Source organism: Elephas maximus, chromosome 5 (assembly GCF_024166365.1).
Source record: "Elephas maximus indicus isolate mEleMax1 chromosome 5, mEleMax1 primary haplotype, whole genome shotgun sequence".
Classification (NCBI taxonomy): domain Eukaryota; kingdom Metazoa; phylum Chordata; class Mammalia; order Proboscidea; family Elephantidae; genus Elephas; species Elephas maximus.
Window position 1 is genome coordinate 45,269,011 of NC_064823.1, and position 12,550 is coordinate 45,281,560.

Genomic DNA, 12,550 nt, shown 5'->3' on the forward strand with positions numbered 1-12,550 from the left:
ATTTCTTTATCAGAATTAGATCCCTGGACGTTGCAAATGGTTTGCGCTTGACTAGTAATCTAAAGGTTGGTGGTTAAAACCCACCCAGCCATGCCACAGAAGGCCTGGCGAGAGGCTTCTGTAAAGATTACAGCTAAGAAAACCCTATGGAGCAGTTCTGTAACATATACTGTTGCTGTGAGTTGGAACTGACTTAAAGGCAATGCGTTTAGTTTTTTATTTTTGTATATTAGAATTAAAGAAGAGAGAGCATTACTTGTCCGTTATCCTATTTCAAAAAATAACTTTTTAAAGAAGCAATGGACATTCCTTCAACGATGTCTTAAAATATAAAAAACATTCTCATAGCCTAGCGAACATGGAAAAACACATCCCTCATGAGGGATTTTGATGCTGCTTAGATTGTGGCCAATATTTGGAACATTTTTGTGAAGTCTTCTTTAAGTTCCCTGGAGGCCAGGCATTCTCAAAGTTCTAATTTGCTTCTTATAATAATGTGAAATTCTATCTACCTCTATTTTATGGTTCACCATTAGACAGAATTGGCCATTTTAATTCAAACTATTGATTTGTTTTGGCATCTAATGAATAAAATTAGAGTTTAAAAGTTTAATATTTACAGAGACAATCTTTTAGAATTAGGAGAGGTGCAAAGAGTTTTATACTGTATTTTAACTGTTTGTTTAATTCTATATCTGTATTCTAAATCTCCTAGTCTCGGAAAGCATCAACTAGACTCCAATTTTTCTACTATCAAATAATATTCTAATATTGGTATTTCTTTTATTTTTATTTGGCTAACTAAGAATAGAGTTCATACTATGACATTCAAAATAATTCAACAACAGAATGATGGTCAAAGGAAGTAGTAAGAGAGGCTTGTCCTATACTTGGGCCTCCTTAGCCTACCTAGGAAGGATTTTCTACATCACAATCAAACATCTTTCCATGTAGTACTTTGATACTGTTACAGAACTATTATCAATAAATTAGCTGAAATGATAATTATCTGCTTACTTGGATAACTTAAAACTTCTATGACTTTGGGTAAATTATATCTCTAAGTTTTAGTTTCCTCAGTCATAAAACAAGGATATTAATAGACGTATGTTGCTGAGGATAAAATAAATACATAGAAAGCAACTGGCACAGTACCTGGAATACAGTAAGCTTTAGTAAATGTTAATATTACTGTGGTTAACCTTTCAAAAGAACAATGATAATTAAGCTCAAGTACAGCACAAATATTAAAAAGCATAGGTTTTTGAACTCCAGCATGACCCCATTTTGTGTGACCTCAGGAAATGTTACTGGCCTTTTCTAAGTCTCTCTTTTGTCAAGGAGGAGGAACCCACAGCAGGATTACTCTGAGGAAAAAATAAGAAACTAGGTATAATACCTAACTTAATAAACTTTCGATAAGTGATACAATTATTAAAATCCTAACAATGAATAATTTTTAATCACCTCCATTTAGAATTTCAGCCTGGATTAGCTCTTGTTTCAGTTCTTCAATTTCTTTCTTCAGTTTAGCATTTTCAACTCGAAGTTTCTTCTCCTCTCTCAAAGTGGTCTGTAAAACTAGGGCCAACAAATCCAGTTAAATATAGTTGCGTTTTTTAGTTTCTTATGAATACTGCTTGAAAAGAACACAGCCAGCAGGGAAACACTAGTAATCAAATGTTTAGCCAGTTCCTTTAATTTTTTTTATAACAGCATAATGTTTAAAAAAGAAAGAAAAAGCAAAGGAGAGTATCAGTGAAATGATAATACATCAGAAGAGGTTTTGTTTCATGCATCATTTTCTGAACTTCAATAAAACCAAAAAGACCCGTGGCCGCTGAGCTGATTCTGACTTATAGCGAACCTACAGGACAGAGGAGAACCGCCCCATAGGGTTTCCAAGGAGTGGCTGGTAGATTCGAACTACTGATCTTTTCATTAGCAGTTACGCTCTTAATTACTGCATCACCAGGGCTCTGAACTTTATAAAGATGCTTACTAAAATTAAACTGGCACCTTTTCATTATTGTAGCTATAATAAAAGGCAATGGTAAATACCTTAAGAACCTGGCACGAAAGTGAAATAAACTATAAAAAAGAATAATTATGTTAAATTACCAAAAAAAAAAAAAGTTTGAGACCTAATGACATCAAATAGCAAAGAAGTATTCTCATTTTTTTTTTTTTTGGTCAGTCATTTCTTTTTAGAAGAAGTGGGATAATCTCTTATTCCTAATGTCTCAAATGTTGAGTTAGTAACAGATTCAATGAGTGAAATAACTTCAAATACTTGCTCTAGATAGAATGTGTGCTAAGGGTGAACAACTGGATTTACAAAAATATATCAGAGTAACAATGATTCAAAGTGAGGTTGGTATTGCTCCCTAGGTGGGATTTTGAACATCTGTAGAACAGTTTTCTTTTTTATTGTGGTAGAATATGTATAACAAAACATTTTCTTTTTGACCACTTTTATAGGTGCAATTCAGTGATATTAATTACATTCACTATCTAGGGACACTATGAGACAGAATCGACTCGATGGCAATGGGTTTGGTTTTGGTTATGTTATGCAATGATCGCTTTCCATTCCAAAACCTTTTACATGCCCCTTAACACATTCAGAAACCTGGCAGCCCAGTGGTTAAGAGTTTGGCTGCTTATCAAAAGGTAGGCAGTCCAAATCCACCAGCTGCTCTTTGGAAACCTTATGGGGCACTTCTACTCTGTCCTATAGGGTCACTATGAGCTGGAATCAACTCTATAGCAATGAGTTTGTTTTTTTTGGTAACAGACATTCAGTACTTTTTCGGTGATAACTTCCCATTTCCCCTCATATCCCTGGTAACCAGTAATAAACGTCTGTCTCTATGCATATGACTATTCTAGATATTCTATATAAGTAGGATCATACAATAATTTTTGTTTCTGATTTATTTCACTCAACAATGTTTTCACAGTTCATCTATGCTGTAGAATGTTTCAGAGCTTCATTTCTTTTTATGGCTGAATAATATTCCATTGCATGTATATAACACGTTTTGTTTATCAATTCATTTGTTGATGGATCCCTGGGTGGTTTCCAACTTTAAGGAACTGTGAATAGTATTACAGAGAATATTGGATTACAAGTATCTGTTTGATTATCTGCTTTCAAGTCTATTGAGTACATACTTAGAAGTGGAATTGCTGGGTCATATGATAATTCTATGTTTAACTCTTTCAGAAACCACCAAACTATCTTCCACATCAACTGCACCATTTTACAATCTCATCACCAATGGATGACGGTTCTAATTTCTCAACATGCTTGCCAACACTTATTTTCTATTTTTCTGGTAACAGCCATCCTAGTGGGTGTAAAGTGCTAGGTATCTCACTGCAGATTTGATTTGCATTTTCCTAATGACTAATGAGAGCCCTGGTGACACGGTGGTTAAGAGCTCAGCTGCTAACCAAAAGTTGGCAGTATGAATTCACTAGCCACTCCTTGGAAACCCTATGGGGTGGCTCTACTCTGTTCTACAGGGTTGCTATGAGTCAGAATTGAGTAGACAATAATGGGTTTTTTTTTGGTTTTAATGACTAATGACATTGAGCACCTTCTCATGCGCTTATTGGTTACTTGTATATCTTTTTTGGTGAAATTTCTATTCAAGTCCTTTACCTAGCTTTTAATTTTTTGCCTTTTTGTTGTTGAGTTCTAAGAGTTCTTTGTATACTCTGGATATTAAACCCTTGTCAGAAATATGGTTCCCAAATATTTTCTCCCATTCTATAGGTTGTCTTTTCACTTAAAGTTGGTAAGGTCCGTTGGCGCGCAAGAGTTTTTAATTCTGATGATGATTAACTTATCTACTTGGTCTTTTGCTGCGTGTACTTTTGGTGTCGTTTCTAATGGGTCATCCCAAAGCATTACACCTATGCTTTGTACCAAGATTTTATGGTTGTGGTTCTCACATTTAGGTTACTAATCCATTTTGAGTTAATTTTCATATATGGCATGACATAGGAGTCCAACTTCATTTTTCTTTACATGTGGAGATCCAGCACCATTTATTGAAGAGACTACCCATTGGATGGACTTAGCAACCTTGTCGAGATCAATTGACTAGAGATGTATGGGTTTATTTCTGGATTCTCAAATCTATTGGTTTTTAATATCTATTCTTATACCAGTATTGGTTTTGATTATTGTAGCTTTACAGTATTTTTTGAAATTATGAAATGTGAGTCCTCCTACATTGCTGTTCTTTTTCAAGATTGCTTTGGCTCTTAGGGGTCCCTTACAATTTCATATAAATTTGGTGACTGGATTTTCCATTGCTGTAAAGAAGGCTGTTGCAATTTTGATAAGGATTGAGTTAAATCAATAGATAACTTTGGGTAGGGTAGCACTGACATCTTAATGTTAAGTCTTACGTCCATGAACACAGGATCTATTTATTTAGGTCTTATTTAATTTCTTTCAGTAAAGTTTTGTAATTTCCAGTGTACATGTCTTTTACCTCCCTGGTTAAATTTACTCCTAAATATTTTATTCTTTTAGATGCCAGTATAAATGGCACTGTTTTCTTCATTCCCTTTTCAAATTGCTTATTCCTGGTGTATGGAAACCCAACCAATTTTTAGCATGTTGACCTTGTACCCTGCTACTTAGCTGAATTAATTAGCTCTAGTTTTTTAGTAGCTTTCTTGTGGAACCTTTGGAATTTTCTATTTATACAATCACACTATTTACAAATATACTTTCACTTCTTCCTTTCCTACTTGGATACATTTTATTTTTCTTGGCTAATTGCTCTGGCTAGAAGTTCTAGTTCAGTATTGAATAGCAATGATGAAAGTGGGCATCCTAGCTTTGTTCCTGATCTTAAGGGGAAAGCGCTCTGCTTTTCTCCGTTGAGCATGACATTAGCTGTGGATTTTTCATAAATGTCTTTTATCATGTTGAGGAATTTCCTTTCTAGTCGTTGTCTGTTGTTTGTTTTCTTATAATGAAAGAAATTATTTTGTTAAATGTCTTTTCTACTTTGATGGAGATAATCACATAGCTCTTTTCCTTTATTCTATTAATGTGGCATATTACATTAACTGATTTCCTGATGTTGAACTTGCATTCCTGGGATAAATCCCACTTGGTCATTGGTGTACAATACTATTAATATGCTGTTGGATTCGGTTTGCTAGGATTTTGTTGAGGATTTTTAGATTCACATTTATAAAAGATAGTAGTCTGTCATTTTCTTTTCTTAAGGTATCTTTGGCTTTGTTATCAGGGTAATGCTGGCCTCATAGAAGTGCTCCCCCTGTTGTATTTTCTTGGAAAAGTTTAAGGAGGATTTGCCCAGTGATTAAGCATTCAGCTGCTAACCAAAAGTATGGCAGTTCGAATCCACCAGCCACTCCTTGGAATCCCTATAGAGCAGTTCTGCTCTGTCCTATACAGTCACTGTTAGTTGGAATCAACTGGACAGCAACAGGGTTTTGGTTTGCTGTCACTTATTCTTTAAATGTTTGATAAAATTCCCTAGTACAGCCATCTGATCCAAAACTTTTTTTGTAGGGAAGTTTTTGATTATTGATTCAATCTCTTGTTAAGGGCCTACTGATACTTTCTATCTCTTGAGTCAATTCAGGTGTTTCTAAGAATTTGTCTATTACATCAACAAGATCTAATTTGTTTGTGTACAATTACATCCATAGTATTCTTTTATGGTCCTTTTCATTTCTGTACGTTCGATTGTAATATTCCTACTTTCCTTTCTTATTTTAGATATTTACATCTCTTTTTGTCAATCTAGCTAAAGGTTTGCCAATGTTACTGATATCTTCAAAGAACCAGTTTCCGGTTCCCTTGATTCTACTGTTCTATTCTCTAATTCATTTATTTCTGCTCTGAGTTTTGGTATTTTGTTCCTTCTTCTAGTTTTGGGCTGAGTTTGCTGTTTTTTCTAGTTCTTCAAGTTGTAAAGTTACCGATTTCTTTCTTCTTTTTTAATGTAGGTATCTAAACTCATTTGTCAATTCAATTCTGACTCATAGCAACCCCACAGAACAGAGTAGAACAGCCTCAGACGGTTTGCAAGGCTGTAAATCTTTATGGAAGCAGACTGCCACATCTTTCTCCTGCAGAGTGACTGGTAGGTTTGAAGTACAAACCTTTCTTAGCAGCTGAGTGTTTAGGCACTGTGCCACCAGGGCTCCCTGTATATAGGTATCTACAGCAAAAAATTTCTGAGTACTATTTTCATTGCATCCCTTAGATTTTGGTATTCTGTGCTTTCATTTTCATTTGCCTCGAAATATTTTTATTTCTCTCTTGATTTCTTCCTTGCCCCATTGGGTGTTTACACATACTTGTGTATCTTCCAGTTATCCTTGTCATTAACTTTAAGTTTCATTCTATTATGGTAGGAGAAGACACTTTGTATGACTTGAATCTTTTTAAATTTACTGAGAATCTTTTTGCGACCTAAAATACAGTCTTTACTGAAGAATGATCCATTTGCACTGTAAAAGAACGTATATTGTGCTACTGTTGGGTGGAATGTTTTACGTACGTGAGACCTCGTTAAGAGTTGTTCAAAATCTCCTTATGGATCTTCTTTCTAAATATCTCTTCATTATTGAAGGTGGTATATTGAAGTCTCCAACGATTGCTATAGAGAACAGTCAACTTTCATTGAATTTTTATTTCAGTTATTATATTTTTCAGCAACAGTAATTCTATTTGGTACCTTTTATACTATCCTCGTGGTGTAGTGGTTAAGTGCTACGGCTATTAATCAAAGGGTTGGCAGTTTGAACCCGCCAGGCGCTCCTTGGAAACCCGATGGGGCAGTTCTACTATGTCCTATAGGGTCGCTATGAGTCGGAATCGACTTGACCGCACTGGGTTTGGTTTTTTTTTTTTTTTGGTATTTCTTTACTATTATTCTTGCTTTGTTCAGATATCATTTTCCTGATTTCCTTTATTTCTTTGTCTGTGCTTTCTTAGTTCCATGAGCATGTTTAATACTTTGAGCATGTTTTAAGGTCTTCTTTTCACTATGAGTCAGAATCGACTCGATGGCACTGGGTTTGGTTTGTTTGTTTTTGTTCATTTCACTATCTGGGCTTCCATAGAGACAATTTCTCTCCCTTTGTCTTTTCTTTTTAATGGGCCATCATTTCCAGTTTCTTTGTATGCCTTATGATTTTTTGTTGAATCCAGGGCACTAGAATATTAGAATGTGTTAGCTCTGAGTATGCATATGGCTTTTTAAATTTCCCTCTAAACACAGTGCTTTCAAAGCACTAATTTTTGCAGCACTAATTTTTACAAGAAACTCAGGATGTCTTTGGTTGCTGCTCTGTCCTCACCCTGTGTAAGCTCCTATTCAGGCTTGACTAAGGCTTCAGTCCTTCAAGGACCTCCCAAACAGATCAGAAAAGACCCACAGATCAATCCAAAGACAGAGATCAGTTCCGTCACTGAGAGTGTGAACTATGCAGCTGCTGCAGCAGCAGCCAAGGCCACTGTGTTGGCTGGGGGTGGGGCAAAAACATTAGAAAATAAAAATTTTCCTACTAGTCACAAGTCATCTTTTTCTTGTTCCAGCTAGTGGTTAGTTGTTGCAATACCCTGACACCTTTCATATTTCTTATAGAATTGAGATTATAGACTTCTAGTTGTTTTTCTTGGTGCTTGTGTGGAAGGGTCAAGGTCTTAGAAATATTCACGTTGCCATCTTCGCAGAAGTCCCGTGAAGTAGGAATTTTTAATTCACAAAATTTACGTAAGTATCCTCACAACAATGCAGCTTTCAAAATGTTATACCATGATGTATCTCTATGTGGCACAAAATAAAAAATATCCTAAGGCAACTCCAACCCAGATTTAGCCCTGTGGAAGCCACTATATATCGTCCTGGAGGCCCTGAGGACCAAAGGCCTGTGGGGGTGTTTTCGGTTGCTACAAAGAATGAGAATCACCACAGGTATTTTACTGGGCACAGGCCAGGAATACCAGATACACTGCAATGGGCTGGACGTTCCTGTATAATGAAGAACTCTCCTGCATCCTGCAGAACTTTCCAGTGATGCATTGTACATCCGTATAGGTGAAAATCCTGTTAATAATTATTTGAGTCTAGATCTTAAATATTTTTTAACATATAAACACAAAATATTTTTAAGCATTTTTTATTATACTATGAATTTGCTAAAAATCACGTACCATGTTAAAATCGAGGGAAGATCATACTTTGTATTCCTTAGAGCTTTATATAAACAATCATTCATCACTCTGAGTAAATCAAATATGTCATTAAAAGATGTTTCTGGTATCTAAGTTGCCTACAGATATGCAGATTGAATACACACCTGTATCAGCTGGCATCATACCAGTCACTTTCTTGGTGACCCTATGCATATATGATTGAGGTAGCATATGACTCTCTCCTTATGTCTGACAGTACTGTCCTGCCTAAGTATTTATTGAAATACATATTTTTATTAATAATATTATTCATTTATAATTTTCTAATTTATATTGTTTTTAACTTATGAATTACTTTATTTTATTTCTTCTTTTATTACATATACAGTTAATACCACATAGTAACTCTCTTGAAATTATATGCATCGATAGGTTATTTTATTTAAGAAATATTTTCTTTACAGGATACTAAAAAGTACTTTACAAAATAGTTATTATAAAATGAGGACAATGGGACGAAAAGCACTATGATAGAATGCCAAGGAATAATGATAAAGGTGAAGAATAAACATGGAGCAGCACAAAAAAGTTCTTTTTATTTAATAAGCATAATTGAAATGTTACTAAAGTTAGTAGAAAATGACCACCCATATGAGAATTTAGTTTATAACATACATTGTACCACACAGAAACACTGATTATCTCTAATCTCTTCATCTTACTAATGATAAACCATACGTACATTAAAAAAAATTAAATGACTTGTTCAAAATCACAAAGGTCTTCAGTCAAAGACCTAGACATAAATATCTTGAATGTTAATTAGGTGACGTTAGTAGGCACAGATTCTTCAAAAATTGTTTACCAAATGCTGCTTTTCATTATAAATATATTTTTCTAACATTAATTCTCATTATCGTTAACGACAACTTATTTGAGCTAGACTTTTCACAAAATGAAGATATTTGAGGTAGATTCTCATGACTCTCTAATGTTATTAATATTAAGATAAAGAAAAATATTAAGAATTTTAATAAAAATAAGAAGAAAAAAGTCTTGGAAACAATGTAAAAATTAAATAATTACAATGGTATTTTAAAACAAAAAATTTATAAGACATTCAGGTAGCTAACAGATACATGAGGAAATGCTCATGATTATTAGCCATTAAACCAAAAAAAAAACCTAAACCCATTGCCGTCGAGTAGATTCTGACTCATAGCGACCCTACAGGACAGAATAGAACTGCCCCGTAGAGTTTCCAAGGAGTACCTGGTGGATTCAAACTGCCAATGTTTTGGTTGGCAGCCGTAGCCCTCAACCACTATGTCACCAAATGCAAATCAAAACTACAGTGAGATTCCATCTCACTTCAACACGGCTGGCATTAATCCAAAAAATACAAAATAAAAAATGTTGGAGAGGTTGTGAAGAGACTGGAACACTTCTACACTGCCACTGCTGGTGGCAATGTAAAATGCTACAACCACTTTGGAAATTGATTTGGTGCTTCCCTAAAAAGCTAGAAGTAGAACTACCATATGATCCCGCCATCCCACTCCTTGGAATATATACTAGAGAAATAAGAGCCCTTACGCGAACAGATATATGCACACCCATGTTTACTCCAGCACTGTTTACAACAGGAAAAAGATGGAAGCAACCAAGGTGCCCATCAACGGATGAATGGATAAATAAATTATGGTACATTCACAAAACGGAATACTATGCATCGATAAAGAAAAATGATGAACCTGTGAAACATTTCATAACATGAAGGAATCAGGAAGACATTATGCTGAGTGAAATTAGTTGAAAAAGGACAAATATTGTATGAGACCACTGTTATAAGAGCTCAAGAAATAGTTTAAACAGAGAAGAAATCATTCTTTGATGGTTACAAAAGTGGAGAAGTAGAGGAGTATTCACTAATTAGACAGTAAGAACTATTTTAGGTGAAGGGAAAGACAATACACAATACAGGAGAGGTCAGAATAACTGGGCGAAACCAAAAGCAAAGAAGCTTCCTAAATAAATCGAACACTTTGAAGGCCAGAGTAGCAGGGGCAGGGGTTTTAGGACCATGGTTTCAGGGGACATCTAAGTCAATGTGCATAATAAAATCTATTAAGAAAACATTCTTCATCCCATTTTGGAGAGTGGCTTCTGGGGTCTCAAACGCTATGAAGCAGCCATCTAAGATTCATCAATTGGTCTCAACCCACCTGGAGCAAAGAAGAATGAAGAACACCAAAGACACAAGGTAATTATGAGCCCAAGAGACAGAAAGGGCCACATAAACCAGGGACTACACCAGCCTGAGACCAAAAGAACCAGATGGTACCTGGCTACAACCGATGACTGCCCTGACAGAGAACACAACAGAGAACCCCTGAGGGAGCAGAGGAGCAGTGGAATGCAGACCTCAAATTCCCTTAAAAAGAGCACACTTAATGTCTGACTGAGATTAGAAGGACCCCGGAGGTCATGGTCCCTAGATGGTCTGTTAGTCCAAGACAGGAACCATTCCCAAAGCCAACGGTTCAGACAGGAATTGGATTTTTTTTTATGGGATAGAAAATGATACTGGTGAGGAGTGAGCTTCCTGGATCAAATAGACACATGAGACTATGTGGGCTGCTCCAGTCTGGAGGGAAGATGAGAGGGCAGAGGGGGTCAGAAGCTGGCTGAACGGACATGAAAATAGAGACTGGAGAAAACGAGTGTGCTGTCTCATTAGGGGGAAGGCAACTAGGAGTATACAGCAGTGTGTATATAAATTTTTGTATGAGAGACTAACTTGATTTGTAAACTTTCACTTACAGCACAATAAAAATTAAAAAAAAATTTATAAAGGGAAAAGTATTTGGAGAGTAAATGTAGAATTTTTGAAAGCCATTTGCAGTCTTTAAGTAGGAAAGAAAAGCATTTATTTCTATTAGTGATAACAAAGAGCTTGGAATATTCATTCCAGCATTAACATTGGGAATTGAGAAAACTGAGTATTAAGAAATTAAATAGACAAAAATCAAAACCAGCTTAAGTCTTAACAGTAGAAATTCAGCCTTGGTATTTCTGTATATAAAAGAGCAATTTCTAGGTAAAACTTAGAGAAATATTTCCATGTAAAAATCATCTCAGAAAATGCCTTATTACAGAATCATATGAAAATATGTACATTCTCCTCTATACAGATTTAGAAGATATATTCAACCTCATTTTTATTTCATCTAATTTTCTTCATTTCTAAAGTCTAATTCCATACCGATTTATTTTAAACTTTATAACGTTCCTTTAGAAGTCTTAAACAGATCTGTTTTTACTCTTTTGATATATAGGTTCCAATTTATCTCCTTAGAAAGTTTTAAATTTTCTTACTTGCTTTCTCCTTGAGAAGAGCAACTTGCTGCTTGAGATACTCAATGATTTGATCTGCCTCTGCCCCCTTCTGTTCCAGTCTCTTCAGAACAGTGTCACTGGTTGCCATTTTTGCCAAGAAACGGCAGAAAATCCTAAATTAAAAAATAAAAGTGATAAATTATATTATGGAAGGAATAAACTTACCATACAATACATTGTGAAAAAGCAGTCTAAAAGGAAAAATATTTTCTACTGTAACAGAGCAATATGTCAGAAAAGCACTTTTCCTATGAAAAGCAGCAAACCACACAAAAGGCAGAAATGTGTTAAGTGGACAAATTTCTGCACGTGTTTGAAAGGGGGAAACTACATTCTTGCTAAATGCAGAAATGATGCTATTTAATCACAGCTTAGGTTGGAAAATTTCAAAGAAAGCTTCGAAATATTGCAAAATACTAAGACGCACGAGCAATAAGGGAAAATAATAATAATCATCATCTGAATTAAGTTACAATTTGAGTATTACACCTGTGCTCCAAAGAAAAGAGTTACTGAATTGCTTATTTATATGGTATTTTGTATACTGGATAATTCTGTTTTCTTAGTTATGTACAATTTTCAGGAGGAACATGTGAATTAGGAAAAACAAATAATAAAAGAAAACAAAAAGATCAACATTTAGGAAAATACCCACATTAATTGTATGACCTCTCAGAAATAACGTCGGTATATACTGTATCTCTATAAAAGAAAATTTTACTAGAATTTTAACTTTATAATAAATTCATAGTTTTTTTTAAATCCTTGAGAAAAATACATATTGGGAAATATTCTGAGATTGATCTATCAAGTAGGAAGTGCCAAATATTAAAACAAATAATCACGACAAAAGAGAGCATTTATCACTAATAATAGTAAGAACTGCTCTGTTGACACGGTTTAATATTAATTTATAATTCACAATTCAAAGTATAACAACATACA

General features: G+C 34.8%; 1 protein-coding gene across 3 annotated transcripts in view; it reads right to left on the reverse strand.

The window, feature by feature from the left end:
* Nucleotides 1-12,550, reverse strand: part of AIMP1 (aminoacyl tRNA synthetase complex interacting multifunctional protein 1) — a 47,793-nt gene that overhangs the window by 26,862 nt on the left and 8,381 nt on the right. For all 3 annotated transcript variants that reach the window (XM_049885587.1, XM_049885590.1, XM_049885589.1), the window contains 2 exons: nt 11,585-11,718; nt 1,468-1,581 (listed from right to left, as the gene is read on the reverse strand). In XM_049885587.1, the coding sequence (XP_049741544.1) occupies nt 1,468-1,581; nt 11,585-11,718 (248 nt within the window). The remainder of the gene's footprint in view (nt 1-1,467; nt 1,582-11,584; nt 11,719-12,550) is intronic.